The sequence below is a fragment of the Heterodontus francisci genome, chromosome 33, assembly GCF_036365525.1.
Source record: "Heterodontus francisci isolate sHetFra1 chromosome 33, sHetFra1.hap1, whole genome shotgun sequence".
Taxonomy (NCBI): Eukaryota; Metazoa; Chordata; class Chondrichthyes; order Heterodontiformes; family Heterodontidae; genus Heterodontus; species Heterodontus francisci.
In genome coordinates, this window is record NC_090403.1 from 42,310,477 (window position 1) to 42,325,405 (window position 14,929).

The following is a 14,929-nucleotide window of genomic DNA, read 5'->3' on the forward strand; positions in this document are numbered from 1 at the left end:
TAGGACAGTTGGGAGCGTGCAACACTTTTCAAAATATAAAGTGTATGTTCTGCGACATTTTGCTAGTACAAAAATACATATTCTTCTGAAATATTACAGCACGCGTTTGAAGTGCAGGGTGATGTAATCAATGGAAGAAACCACAACGGCCCAAGAAAAGCAAGAAAAACAGCGGATGGAAAAGTAAGATCACAAATTGTTATATTGGCAGCTGCTCTTTCCCTTTTTCCCCCACCCCTTTTAAGTGGAAGTTATTTTGATAACGCACACACATTTCCTTTTCAATTAAAAAAAATGCAGGAGTCCTGAAGCTGTCTCATTTCTGCTGGCATTTTGTCAATTGATAACTTCAGTTTCTTTTAATAAAATAATTTAGCAGCTAATTACCATCTGAAATGGTATAAACTGTTAATACCAGTTGTGCTTGCACCGCTATGAAATGTAGATGCAGAGAATTGTACTTTGGCTGCCAACTTTAAGATTGAACATGGTAACAGTGGTTTTAGCCAGTGGCAAGACAACTGCTGTCGGAATCTGATTGCCAAAACTGTCTAAAGCATCTTATTCACGAATATCAATTTTCCTGCAAGTTGCATCATCTACATTTGTGACTATAAAAATAGGTTACCAGATATCTGAAGAATTTTATTGCAGTAAAGAATTTTAATTCTATCGTAGGGTGGAAACAAATTTTTATGGTAGGCACAATTAGTAGATTATTAAGACGTCTCTTTAGAGAAGGCTTTGTAATAACATGTAAACAAAAATAGTCTGGAGTTACTGAGGAATATATTTATTATCTTATCCATTGTTAATGCATGGAATTAAATCTTTTGTTTCCATGCTCATCCTTGCTATTGACTCTAATCAGCAAACATTTCTGTTTTGGCCAGATAAGCAAATCTTTGTTTACCATGGTTTGAAAATCAAGCTGTTTTACACACCCATCCATCACCAAGACCCCTTATTTCCACCTCTGCAATATTGCCATTTCCACCCCCATTTTTTTATATTGAAACCCTCATCTATCTTTTTGTTGCCTCTAGTCTCAATTTGCTCAATGTCCTTGTTGGCTATCAATCCTTCACTCTCCATAAGCTCTTAACTTGTCCAAAACTCAGCTGCCTGCATCCTGCCCTGCACTGGTCACCCATTGCCCCTGTGCTCATTGAGCTGTACTGGTTCCTGGTTCTCCTGATGTGAAATTTAAAATTCCTTATCCTCATCTTCAAATCTCACAAAGGCTTCGCCGACCTAATTCTAGGAACACTTTCCCCATCAATCTTTCATCTCCTTCCCCACACTTCATCTTTTAACTCAGGCCTTTATGGGCGATTGGTAGAACCTTCAGCTGCCTCAGCTCCATTCTCTGGAACTCCCGACTTAACCCCCTTTGCCTGTTCACATCTCTCTCGATCTTTATTTTATAAAAATAATCACAACCTGTCCTTTTTCTCAAACTTGACTTTTGTCCCTCTTCTGAAGCAGCTTGGGACATTTTTCAAAGTTAGTGGTGCTATACAGGTACAAATTGAGTGGAAAGACAATATATATAAACAATATTGCTTTTTATAATCTTGAGGCAGTTTTGTATATTTGATCAAAAACCACAAATACCTTCGCCAATAATTTTTTTAAAACATTGTTTTTCAGCTGCTGTTAAGCCATTATGAGATTTGCTGCTTTGGTTCTTTTACTGGGATGAGCAGAGGTAAGAGCTTTTCAGTTGTCAAACTCCTGTGCGAGTAACTGGGGCTAAAACTATTAATGCCTGAATTTAGATCCATGCAAGTTTTGGTAGGTTATTCTAATAGCTTTCCAATAGGAAAAAGAATTCAACCACCTAAATTAGTTACATAATGTAAATTTATCCAGTTTTGTTGTACATATTAACTCTAATTCAGTGCTTCATTCATGGGTACAATTAACCAGAGCTTAATGGATTCAGGTTCTGGCAGGTGTTCTTCAAGTTGATAAATGTACATTTGAAAAGTTCAGCAAGAATGATGGGCTTTTGTTTTTCAATGCGTGGAATGCTTCCATAAAACTGAGGTTTTTTTTGTTGCAGTCATTTCCCATTTAGAATGTATGTATACATTGCTGGCACAGTAGACAGTGTTTGTGGTTCAGTCTGTCTAATAAATTGAGGGAGAGTAAGCCTTATATAGTGGGTTGTTGATGACCCAGAGAGCTGGCATTGGTGTGGGTATGCTGATATAGTGGCCCTTTGGATTTTTTTTTTTCAACTGCATGACTGAACCCTCATGAGCAAGTGGATTTGTTGTATTTTCTATCAAGTGATAATTGGTATATCTATTCAAGGTGTGAGTGTTTATATATGCCAAAAAAGCTTTGGTGAAGCTAATTTTTTTCAGCTTTCTGGCATATTTTTCCAATCTATGCTACTATTACTAGAGGTGTAAATGGTCTACACTCATGGATAACAGTTACATAAGAACAAGTGTAGGCCATTCAGCCCCTGTTTGGCCATTCAGTTAGGAAATGGCTGATCTGTACCTCAACTCTGTTTAGTTGCCTTTGCTCCATATCTTTTGATACTCTTATCTAAGAAAAATCTATCAAACTCAGTCTTTAAAAATTTCAATTGATCCAACATGGAGTCCCTTTTGGAAGAGTGTTCCTGATTTCCATTGTTTAAACAAATTCTTCCTGCTTTCACTCCTAAATCGCTTAGCTCTATTTTCTACGAATCCAACTTGGTTCTAGAATCCCCCACTAGAGGGAATAGTTTCTCTGTATCTACCCTATTGAATCCCCTTATTGTTTTAAATATCATGATCAGATCACCCCTCAACCTTCTAAGCTTAAGGAAATACAAACAAAGTTTATGCAGCCGGTCATCATTAATTTAAGCCTTGTAACTATTTTAACTGGTGTGACTTCTTTAAATTGCAAATTTTCTTCTCTCTTTTCGTATAGATATTTGATGCTTGCTGAGCTATAGTTCCATGAGTGCCACTTTTTTCCTCCTCATGCCTCATGGTCGTTACTCACATTGTGAGACTTGTGTCAAAAGCCTATTTGACTGGGGGAGATCTGAAGCCAGTTCTGCCCTTGGCCAATGTCCACTCTGGTGGGTGAAATTGAGTGAGGAGGAATTGAGAATCCATTGTGATTGTAGTTAGTTACCTGCCTGATTTGTTCGTAGTTAAAGGGACATTGTGCTTGTGCAGCACACTCCAGTTATGCTGCGGAGTGTTAGGACACTGGTTTATGCCTATAAATACCTAAACTATGCTTTGTGTGGAGATACCAAGCAGAGAGGAGCTGCTTCCCAAGAGAGGAAAAATCGAAGGAAGAGTTTACTCCCCTCTTTCTCCCCATTTGCACTGCTTGTAGCAGCTGCCTAGAAAGCACCTTTGGCAGAGTTATGGAAACAGGTTGTCTGTGCACTTACTTGGCTTGAGAATGGTGTCTACTGTAGAAAAGCCTAGGAAGTGGGGGGAATGCTGGGAGCAGAGGAAAAAATAATATGCCCTATTTCTTGGATGTAGAATTGTAAGCCAGAAGAGAATCTTATCATTTGTCCTTGAATACAGAATTACATCTCCATAACCAAAACTACTTTCCTGCAAGCCACCAGCATTTTAAAAATAAATCAAAACAGCTGTGCATCTGGTCTCATCGTCACTAAGTGCTGACTGTAACCATGGTAACTACGACTACCCTTAAGCAGTCTGGAATGTCAGTAGAAAATAAACTCGCTAATGTTGCACAGCTGACCCAAACAAAAATGCTTATACAACCAACAGTTTTCTTCTCCAGGTACTTACTAAATGAAATGGGGTGAAACAAATTTCCCACTAAAGTCAAGTCATGATGAGACTTGCCATTACTGCGTTTTCTTCAAACAGCACAGGCTCTGCAGAGATGCCTGTCTCATTCTCTGCTCCATGCTATATAACCCTGACATCCGTGCCAGCCTAAAATCTGTAACTGAAGTTTTCTTGTCCATGTAAGACTTGTCCTGTGAATAAAATGTTGCATATGAACTTGATATGTACCATGAAAGAATCTGTATAACTCACCATGTCTTTGTCATTCATGTTTTGTCATTCCTTTACTTACATAGAATGTATAGCACAAAAACAGGCCATTTGGCCCATCTGGTCTGTGCCAGTGTTTATACTCCATATGAGCATACTTGTGGAATTAAAAGTGGGGAGGAAAGAGAGAACTGCTTTTAGTAAGCACTTGTCATGTCTCAGGACATCCTTAGGCGCTGCACAACCAGTAAATTATTGTTAAATTGCAGTTACTGTTATGCAGGCAAACATGGCAGCTGGTTTGCACACAAAAGATCCCACAAATGGCAATTAAGTAAATGTGTTTATTTTTGGCTGTATTGTTTGAGGTCTAAATGTTAATCATGATCCAGGGAGATCTGTCCTGCTCTTTTTGTATAGTGCCATGGACTACTTACGGTATGTCCACTATACGTAGGATCTTAGTTTAATGTCAGGAGCAACATTTTTTTTTAAATGGTGCACTGAGTTTTAAAGGTAAATGGGTGGCAGACTGACATGTGCACCCTTATATAGGTGTATTCACAAATTAATTGTGTTTTCAAATTTGCACGATTAAATACAAGTTAATTACAATACACTTAGCGCAATATCTTTATAGAAGTCTGTCTCCGATCTGGTCTTCCCAGCTGTTTGAAGATCACCTTTTTAATTGCCTAAATGGGGTAGTCTCTGGCAGGGTTCACTCTCATGGTTCATGCCATGATAAAAATGCGGATGTTTATCTCTGGTGATTTGATATAGAAAGAGATCCTTTCTGCACATGTTTCACTATGTGTTGAGGGTACATTTTAATCTTTCCTTATCAATGTCTCCTAACATCACCCGACCTGTCATTGTATTTTTATTGTTTAGTTCATGAAAACTGCATATGCATTTAGAAGAATGAACAAATAGCATTTTGAAAAAAAAAATCCTCCCCTGCATTAGTAAGTTCAATCAGATCTCAAACTCCTGATAGTATTATCAGTCGTTTAATTAAAACCAGTACCTGAATAGCAGCAAAAGCTTGGAGGCAGGTAGGAGAAATAACTCTCGAGGTAATCAAAGTAAACAATATTTTTTCAATCAATCCTGATGCTTCTGTTAAATTTGGAAGTGGAGCGTTAATTTTTGACTTTCCCAATATGGAGTCCAGTTCCTAGACGGTTGTAGGTCCACGGAACTGCTAAATTGGCAGTCTCACTCAAAGCCCATAGTGATGGGTGAAGCTGTGGTTAAGCCATTTAGTGGGAAATGGTAGCGGGTGCATTACTTTTTCGCTAGCTGTATTGTACATAACCATAGTTATTTGATACTGTTATTAGGTGCCAGATATGGAAAAGGATTTTCTTTCCCAATCCTAGCATTTCAACTGGAAATTAAACGTTTGTCTTGGTCATGCTTGCGAGCAGCAGAGAGGAAAGCTGCTGCTAGGCCTTCAGCTAGTGCCACCTTCAACTAGCTGCAAGATGGCTTTTCCCTCTACTTTTCCATTTATGCACACTCACTGTCCCTAAGGAACTCAGCAATGTAAGCTGTGCTGTACCACCAGATATATTATCTCTCTGAAATGTATCTACCCTCTGTTGCTCATGTCATCTTTTAAGTGTCCTATACTGTCAGCTATGTAGATTCATTTTAAATTTTCAACTTGTTTCTAAAGAATGTCGAGTAGATTCTATAATTGAGGAAGTCATCAATAGTAAATGATGGATGAACTTGTCAGTGAAACAATGCAAATGAGATTAATTCAGCAGTTCTGGTATTGGCTGCCTGTTCCAATACCAGCTGCTAATGCACTCCATGCTGCACATAACAGAGTTAATGGTTGTGATATCGTTACCACAAATGATAATTTGCAGTTGATTACCAGGAAATTTGGTGTATTTCTGTATTAGTAGATTACAAATTTCTTTGCTAGAATCAAGCTCTGAAGCCCATTACGAGTTGATAAAATATCAATAAATTGCTTGACTAATATTTTCATTAATGTCAAGGGCTTTTCTGATCAACCACAAGATGCTTCAAATGTTCGCTTACTGTGTTTGGGTTTATTTAGTAGTATTGTTTACAATTATTGAAAACATTGTCTTATCAAGATACAAAGATTGCCTAAATAGTCTCATTGAAGTCTCCGTATCAATTTCATGCCATTCTTTTTACAGTTTTTAAAAGTGGTAATTGTAAAGAAAATAGTTTAATGTATATGTTTGCTTAGTCTAGTGATTTTATATGAGCTTCCTCCCTAAGACGATATTGACCTTGCAAATGTTTTGATAAAATACACCACGTCCAAGGATGATTTACAGCAAGTGACCCCAGGAAGACCTCCTTTCTTCTGCATCACTTTCACTACATTTCAAATGTCCTCAATCCTAGTCATGCACAATGGGAATTTCAGAGTGCGGCATGCTACATGCTCACTGGTTAAGTGCATGTTTAACCTTGCGCAATGGGCTTTGGAATATTTGAGCTCTTTGTTGTTTGATGGCTGGGGTGCAGCTACTACTGTGCCACCTCTATTGGAGGTCATGGGTCATTTTGCTCACTCCCATTGAAACTTCAAAAGCATGCTGTGCAGTAGACGGGGATCTCCTGGGTATTCTAGTCTAGTTCCCACATGCTTTAAACATTTTTTTACAAAGGAAAATAAACTACTGTTGTGTGGAGACCACACACAAGTGAATGGTAATCTGAGGCTTCTTGGGTGCCTCCTTAAACACTTGCAAGAGTGAAAACTGGTTTAATAATGGTTCATTAGCAAACTTCAGGATGTTATGATAAATTTAACATGCTTTCTTCAGTTTCTGTTAGCTACAGATAGACGCATTATGCCTGAGGTTTCATGGGTGCTATGTCCACCCATTTTTTTAACGCCGTTTTAGCAGTAATGTAGTACTGATTTCAATTTATTATTAGTTTAGCTTTATTAAGTTTTTTTTTAAGGTTTCCTTACTTGCATATAATCCTGTTCCTAAGCAAGTATAGAGAAAAAAACCTCTTTCTGGTGCTATATTGAACTGCAAATATACTGAATTTTGATGGCTTTATTCTCTGGTATACTAGGCTGCTCTTAATGTGATTTATAACGGGGGGGTTTCTTATTTTGGGTTTGGAGTCCCCTAAAAGTCTATCTTTGTCCTCTTCTATACATGCTGCCTTTATGGATATCATCTACAAATCTGGGGATCGCTTCCACATAATCACAAGTACCACTTCAGCTCCATGATCCCTGTGTCGTCAGAATTTCATCAGAATTATACCAAAAATAAGAGGTTATAGCTTTAATAAAAAAAGCAACTTTTTCATTTAAACAGAGAAAGTTGAAAGGAGACCTAATGGAGATTTTCAAAACTGTTTGCTTTTGTGACAGTAAAAAGCAAAAAGTTTTGTCGCCAGTGATTGACAAACTGATAACGAGAGGCATAGCTTCAAGAGTATCACTAGAGGAATGAAGGTGAAAGGACAGAGAATTTCACGAAACAGGTTATTAGAAATTGCATGTGGCTATTGAGGCAGACACTAACGTTATTTAAAAAGGAAGTCAGGAAGAATATGAAAAGATATAGGGAAATGAGATTACACAGTTTAAAGATGCAGCATTAGGCCAGGTGTGGTGGTCTGAAGGACTTCCTTTAGTGTTGTAATTTTTGAATTATAGAAAATATACTCCATTGTGTATATTATACATTCGTTTTCCTCCATTTTTAAAACTAAAAATGTTATTGCTGTATTAAGATAGTCAACCTTTCCTGTGAGTATAAAGGGTAATTTTCTGGTTTAATATTCCAGTATAAAGCCTTCCTGTGGGCAGTGACTATTTGGAAGTCACAGGTGCATGGCCCCTAATTTTTATTTTTTTGTCCATTAAAATTAATGGATGCAAAATTGGGCATGATTTGAGTGTGCAGTCCAATGAGTGAGGCTTTGCATCAGGAATAGTATGGTACTTATAGTTATCTGCACTCCAAATAAAGCCAAGAAGCTTTCATTATCATACTCATAAAAGCGTAGTGGAAAATTAGACTGTAATTATTCTATTATGTGGACTGTAGATGGTTATATTTCATAGGGATGAGGATTAATAGCATTGTACAATGTCTGCATAAGGTCACACACTGTATGTATAATTTTTGTTCTTCAATTGTTTTGTTTCCTACGCAACTGAGGTTGAGAATTGAAACTGAACAAATTAATTTTGAATTGTGCTAGAAGATTAAATTGAGATCACTATGAAGTATAGGTATGAAACATGTCATAAGTGAATACTGCTCTATCTTGCAGATGAACTGGAGTGGATGGTAGAACTCTGCGGTGCCTCCATAATTAGGGAACCTTATTTATTCACCTATAGTCCTGTAAGTACAAGATAACATGCCTGAGGTCATAGAACCCATAAAATGAGAAAATTAGACTTGTGTCTTAATGGAGAGAAATTTAAATCCTGTATTATTAAATAGTACATTACGACTGCCTGATGCTTTAGTGAGTAAATTGAGCAGTTAAACTATGATGCTTTTACACTTCCCCCTAGGCTGGTGCCACTTTCTCCAACTGTCTATCTGTCTTCAAGATCTGGATGAGATGAAATTTCCTCCAGCTAAATGTCACCATTAGTGAAGCTTTCCTTACTTGACTCCTGCAAACCTTTATGCAGCACCATCCTCCACTCCAATCAGCCTCCCTGACTTTTAATATCAGGTTATGCCGAAGGATGCAGAAGTTTGGTATACAATAAACCCTAATCTGTGCTAATTCCTCTACATCTGTTCTGTCACCAATCTTTCTCCAAATGTTCTCCACTCCCAAAACTCTTGTATTGCTGAAATTGTTAACCTGAGACACCTATATGTTTATGGTATCGCCCACTAGACAATTCAAGATAATGGACAAATCAGTAAATTGCATTTTCCCCTTTAAGCAACTGGAGTATTTTTCCCATAATATGTACACCAGTTTTCCTGCAATTTCCCCCCTCCCAAAAAAGAAGAATGGGGGCATGGAGTAGGTTGGGTGGAGATTTTCAAAAAGTCTGGCATTATTTTGAAATGTTAAAATTTGTTTATCAATTTTTTAAAAATATACGGTTTAATTACTTGTGTCTTTCCTGGACAAATGGAAGAAAACATTATTTTGCATTGGGTAAATGGATGAATAAGCAGATAGATGCGTGCATGTTTGTGATGAAATGTGACTGTTCATCACATAAACAGCATCATCTCCTCAGTCTGCTCTCTCGACTATATACATTCAATAAAGTGATGCTTCCTTATATTCGCCAAGACCAGCTAGATCAAACTCTAAATATAATGTGATTGTTTGTTTATTTGTGGCAAAATCTACAGCCTTCAAAAAAAAATCTCATTATCTATGAAATAGAAATTATAATAAGCTATGTATTTGTGCAGCTTAAAGGCAAGTGTTTGATTTGGTCACTTGTTTAAAACAATGTCAGCAATCCACTCCTTAGATTTCAATTATTCTGTTCAGAACTGGATCTCTCAATGGACGCAAGTTAGATGTGAATTACTGTGACCGGCAGAATAATCAAATTTTAATTAAAAACTATTAATATCTGTGAAAAGTACAAAATATGAAGAGAAAAATTGTATTGATATAAAAAAAAAGTAGTGAATGCTAAACATGCATTCTAAAAAGAAAAAGCTACTGTCTTTCTTGAACAAATTTGTTTTCCTTCTGTAGATGCAGAATTTAAAATAAGTGAAAGGCATTAATTTTTATTTAAAACACTTTTATTAAAAGCATTAGGATGTTTTGGTAATCTTAATTTTCATTATCTGTTTCTACCCCATATATACATTTGTTCTGCTAGAATTGTACTGCAGTGGTGGTTGTGCAGCCTGATGCTAATCCAGTAAACACTGATTACGGAGGTGAGTTTAGAGTTAAATGTACTGCACAGGGTGTGCTTTTATTGAAGTACAGTAAACTATCAGCAGCCACCTGTCTTGCAGCCTTTAAATTTTACGTTTGATAAATATCATAGAATGGTTACAGCACAGAGGAGGCTACTTGGCACATTGTATCCCTGTAAGAGCAACTCACCTAGTCCCATTACCCCCGCCTTTTCCCCCTAGCCCTGCATATTTTTCTGTCCAGATAATTATTCAGTTCTCTTTTGAAGGCCTCCATTGAATCTGCCTCCACCACACACTCGGGCAGTGCATTCCAGATCCTAACCACTTGCTGCATTTTTTTTAAAAATGTTTTCCACCTGTCGCTGTTGCTTCTTTTGCCAATCACTTTAAATTGGTGTCCTCTGGTTCTGGATCCTTCGGCCAATGGAAGCAGTTGCTCCCATCTACTCTGTCCAGACCCCTCATAATTTTGAACACCTCGATTAAATCTTAATCTTCTCCATGGGGAACAGACCCATGAAGCTAAAGTTCTTCTTCCCTGGAACCATTCTCGAGAATCTTTCCTGTACCCTCTCTAATGCCTTCACATCCTTCCTAATATGTGGTGCCCAGAACTGGATACAGTGCTCCATTTGAGGCCGAACCAGTCTTTTATACAGGTTTATTATAACTTCCTTATTCTTGTACTCTGTGCCTCTTTTATAAAGCCCAGGATCCCATATGCTTTATTAACTGCTTTCTCAACCTGCCTTCAATGATTCGTACACATATACACCCAGGTCCCTCCTGCTCCTGCACCCCCTTTAAAATTGTACCATTTAATTTATATTGCGCCTCCTCATTTTTCCTACCAAAATTAATCACTGCACACTTTTCTGCATTAAATGTCATCTGCCACTTGTCTGCCCATTCCACCACCCTGTCTATGTCCTCTTGAAGATGATTACTATCCTCACAGTTCACAATACTTACAAGTTTTGTCATCTGCAGATTTTGAAATTGTGCCCTTTGCACCAAAGTCTAGGTCATTAATGTACATCAAAAAAAGCAGGGGTCGCAATACTGACCTCCTGGGGAACCCCACTATAGACCTTCCTCCAGTCTGAAAAACAACCGTTCACAACTACACTGTTTCCTGTTACTCAGCCAATTTGGTATCCACACCGTTACTGTCCCTTTTATTCCATGGGTTCTAACTTTTATTTTATCCTATTATTTTGGACAAATCTATCCCTGTAACAACTATTTGCAAATACTGGATAAACATATTGAGCTCTAACTTCTCTGTAGTAGCTGAATAATGATGTCGTACATGTGTTAGAGACATTTCCAGGTTTGATGACCTACTTGTAGGCCCAAGAAGTCTGGTTGTGCTTTGCACTTTTTTTTTTAAAAAGAGGTGAGAACATTGTGTGATGAACAGACGAGGAATGAATGCTTTGGATGCTAGGAGTGCAGGGCCCACTTTGAAAGTACTGTTCTCATCTTCACAACCTTTCCACCTTAGTGAGAAGTCTTGTAAATAACTAGATACCTGTTGTAAAAATTTTACTTTTTCAAAAACCTGAATTTTGCCTGGCCTCATAGGTATGTGGCTGAAGCAATAGACTCCCAGCAGACTGAATTGAATTAGTTTCTACAGAAATTTGCATCCAGGCTTTCTTAAAGGTTAGTTTGATCTGGCCATGATGAGTTCTCTTTCTGAACCATTTGTATGTGTTTCATACAGGGAAAACTTAAGATGGGCATTGATGATGTTTACTGTGTTGTAACTAACAGGAATGATTAATGTTGATTGAGATTTTTTTTAAATGGTTAAAGATTTATGTTGAAACCTATTGCAAAATGAATGCTAAAAATGTATAATATTGCTATATTGTTACAGCAATACAGAGACAGTACAACAACATTGTGGTTACCCGAGAATGGATTTTGGACAGTGTTGCTTGCTATCAGAACCATCAACTGGAAGCTTATCTGGTCTGCCTTCCACATTGAAACTTGGAACAAACTGGACATTCTGAAGATTTATTTGATATTTAGATGGAACACAAATAACAAAAAGCTGTGAATTGGTTTCACTTTATTAAAAAAAAAACTGAGCAAAATTCTGATCATAAATTCAGTAGCTAAGAAACTGCATTTTAATTATCTCATTCAGATTTATTTTTGTTGTTGGCCCAGTCTAATATTTTCAGGGATAGTCTAATGCCCTTTCTTGCAAATGCTCAGTGTTAACACCATAATCTATATTAAATGGTGCGTCTGATGAAAACATTGTTTTGATTGTTTAGAAAAATTATGTTGAATGGTAGATGTAAAATTTCACCCTCTCACCAGTTGGCGCACAGCATATTTGTGATAAAATTCAGCCTGGGAAGTAATGGAAAATCCTGAATGTTGAAGGTGGCAGCACAATATACTAGCCTCAAAAATACAAATATTACAATCTACAAAGTCTGTAATTACACTGGCATTTTAAGTTACTGATGCGAGTTTACTGATGTAAATGTTTTACTGACAATTGTGGATGAAAATTATTTTTAAGTTTTGCATGTCTTAGTTTACATTTAAGCACAGACCTAATCGCTATAGCTTTTGTCACACAAGTAGTAGCCGTGGCTCAGTTAGTAGCACACTTAGCTGAGTCAGGAGGTTGTGGGTTCTAGTGCAACTCCAGGGACTTGAACGCAAAAACCTAGGCTGAAACTAGTGCAGTGCTGAGGGAGTGCTTCGCTGTTTGAGTTCCCATCTTCTGAATGGGATGTTAAGCCAAGACCCTGTCTGCTCTCGAGTGGATGTAAAACATCTCATGGCACTATTTTGAAGAAGAGCAGGTGAGTTACCCCCAGTGTTCTGGCCAATATTTATTTGTCAATCAACATCACAAAAACAAATGATTTGGTCATTATTACGTTGCTGTTTGTGGAAGCTGGCTGTGTGTGAATCTTGGTTGCCACATCTCCTACATTACAGCAGTGACCATATTTCAGAAGTACTTAACTGGCTGTAAACTGCTTTGACACATGGCCAGTTTGACAAAGCCACTATATAAATGCAAGTCTTTTTTTCCAATTCAACGTAGGTGTCTGTGATCTCTACCGTAGCTACAGAATTCTTTCACTCTCACAGAAAGCTGCAATTATTGTTCCTTTGTGCATTGGGCTATTTTTCACGTAGGAGGAGGGAAAGGTGCTCACTCTAAATTAAAGATCTTCTTTAACTAGAAAAGAACTGATCGTCCTAATCTGATAAAGGCAGTAGTTTTTATTTAACCTGTGCAATCTCAATTTATTAGCAAGAACGGTCGTTTTTTTTTAATGTAAGATCACTACTGAAAATATTAACTTTTCAACAGTTGATAAATTTTACGCAATGTATCAATGATTGAAAACTAAACATGGAGATTCTTTGCTTGCCTAGTTCCAGTTTAAAACAATGTGAAAACTAACTTTGTTCCTTTTACATTACTTACTTGTTTACCCTGATGCCAGCACTGCCCGTAGTATAAATGACAACAAATATGGAGTGTACTTCTATTTGCTTTTTAAGATTTTATAAACTGATTTAGAATGAGTACCTCTTTCTGACAATATGACTGAATTTAGGAACTCTGGTGGTTAGAGATCTGAACCAGTTTCTTATCGCTGCATGTTGGTCCAAAAAGCTACTTTATCATTTGTTTTCTTTTCCCAAATGGGGGGGTGGCAGGAAATAAGACTGGTTGTGCTCCTTATGCATAATGTAACATAAATTTTTTTTATATAGAAATGTAAAATATCTTTATCAACCTTTGTAAAATTTTATGCAATTGACAATAGTGATTAAAACAAATTATGAACATTCTCAATGAGCTGCCCTTTGTAAATTGAGTTCACACTAGTTTGATCAGAACAGTAGAAAATTAATGCGCAGCAAAGTCTCTCAATTATAGTTTTTGGGGCTGGAAAGCTATGCAATTAACAGCAGGTAAGTTTTACGAGCAAGATGAATTGAACTGTATCTACATATTTCTGGATGTCCACTGTAGACATGCATCCTGTGGGAATGAAGCTGCTTGAAGTATATAAATGAATAGGACAACTGACATCTTCAAAAATGGGGCTGTTGTCTAAAATGCAAATCACTGATGTAAAGTAATTTAATATATCTCAAAACGTCCCTGGAAATTGATTCAACAATTGTATAGTGAAGTAGTACTTTATTGGTTCCACTATGCCATATGTAGAAATATAGGAGGATATTTTATTCCACTCTTGTACTTAATTTGAGGATCTATTCACACGATAGAAACAGGCATATATGTAGTAAGTGAGGTAGGTCACTCAGCTTATTTATCATCTGCAGAACTTTGCTGTTTGCAAGTAGTATGGTGTGCTGTTTTATAAGGACAGGCATTTTAGGCACTGTTCTGCTAAAGTAAAGCTATGCCCCCTTTTAAGGCTAAACAAATCCAACTATAAAATAAACACAATCTTGGGTTGCTCATTTTAATTCAGTTAGCTAAAAATGAGTAGTTTGCTTTTCCACCCTCTTTCAGATGCAACACAGCCTCGACAGTGTTGTACTTTTATATGGCACCTTCAACACAGAAAATCATCTTGATGCTTTATGGAAGTGTAAGTTAAAACACATGCTGAGTCAAATAGGGCAAGATTAGGTGGGGTGACCAAAAACTTGGTCAAAGAGATAGGTTTTAAGGAGTGTATTTAAAGGTAGAGAGATATGGAATTCCACTGTGGAGCCTAGCTGCCTAGGTGGTTGAAGGTATTGCTGCCAATGGTGGAATGAAGGGAAGGGAAATGTATGAGGCCAAAGTCAATGAAAGTTTGGGTGGAAGGGTGGTGAGGGTTGTAGGATTAGAGGAAGTTGCATACATACAAGGGAAAGCCAGGGAGGGATTAAATCACAATAATTAGGGCTTTAAATCTGAAGTAGTAGGACAGAGGAGCTAATTTAGGTCAACAATGATAAACAAATCACAGAGCTGTTAGTGTAGAAGGAGGCCATTTGGCCCATCGT

At 37.3% G+C, this 14,929-nt stretch overlaps 1 protein-coding gene across 5 annotated transcripts in view; it reads left to right on the forward strand.

Moving 5' to 3' along the window:
• The window catches only part of si:busm1-163l24.4 (uncharacterized protein LOC368754 homolog), a 70,716-nt gene extending 56,988 nt beyond the window's left edge, over positions 1 to 13,728 (forward strand). For 4 of the 5 annotated variants that reach the window (XM_068013364.1, XM_068013365.1, XM_068013366.1 and 1 more), the window contains 4 exons: positions 100 to 183; positions 1,654 to 1,711; positions 8,313 to 8,386; positions 11,793 to 13,728. In XM_068013364.1, the coding sequence (XP_067869465.1) occupies positions 100 to 183; positions 1,654 to 1,711; positions 8,313 to 8,386; positions 11,793 to 11,978 (402 nt within the window). In that variant the 3' untranslated portion in view covers positions 11,979 to 13,728. Of the gene's footprint in view, positions 1 to 99; positions 184 to 1,653; positions 1,712 to 8,312; positions 8,387 to 9,861; positions 9,923 to 11,792 lie in introns of all 5 variants that reach the window. The other variant, XM_068013367.1, reaches the window with a different exon arrangement.
• Positions 13,729 to 14,929: the final 1,201 nt, after the last annotated feature.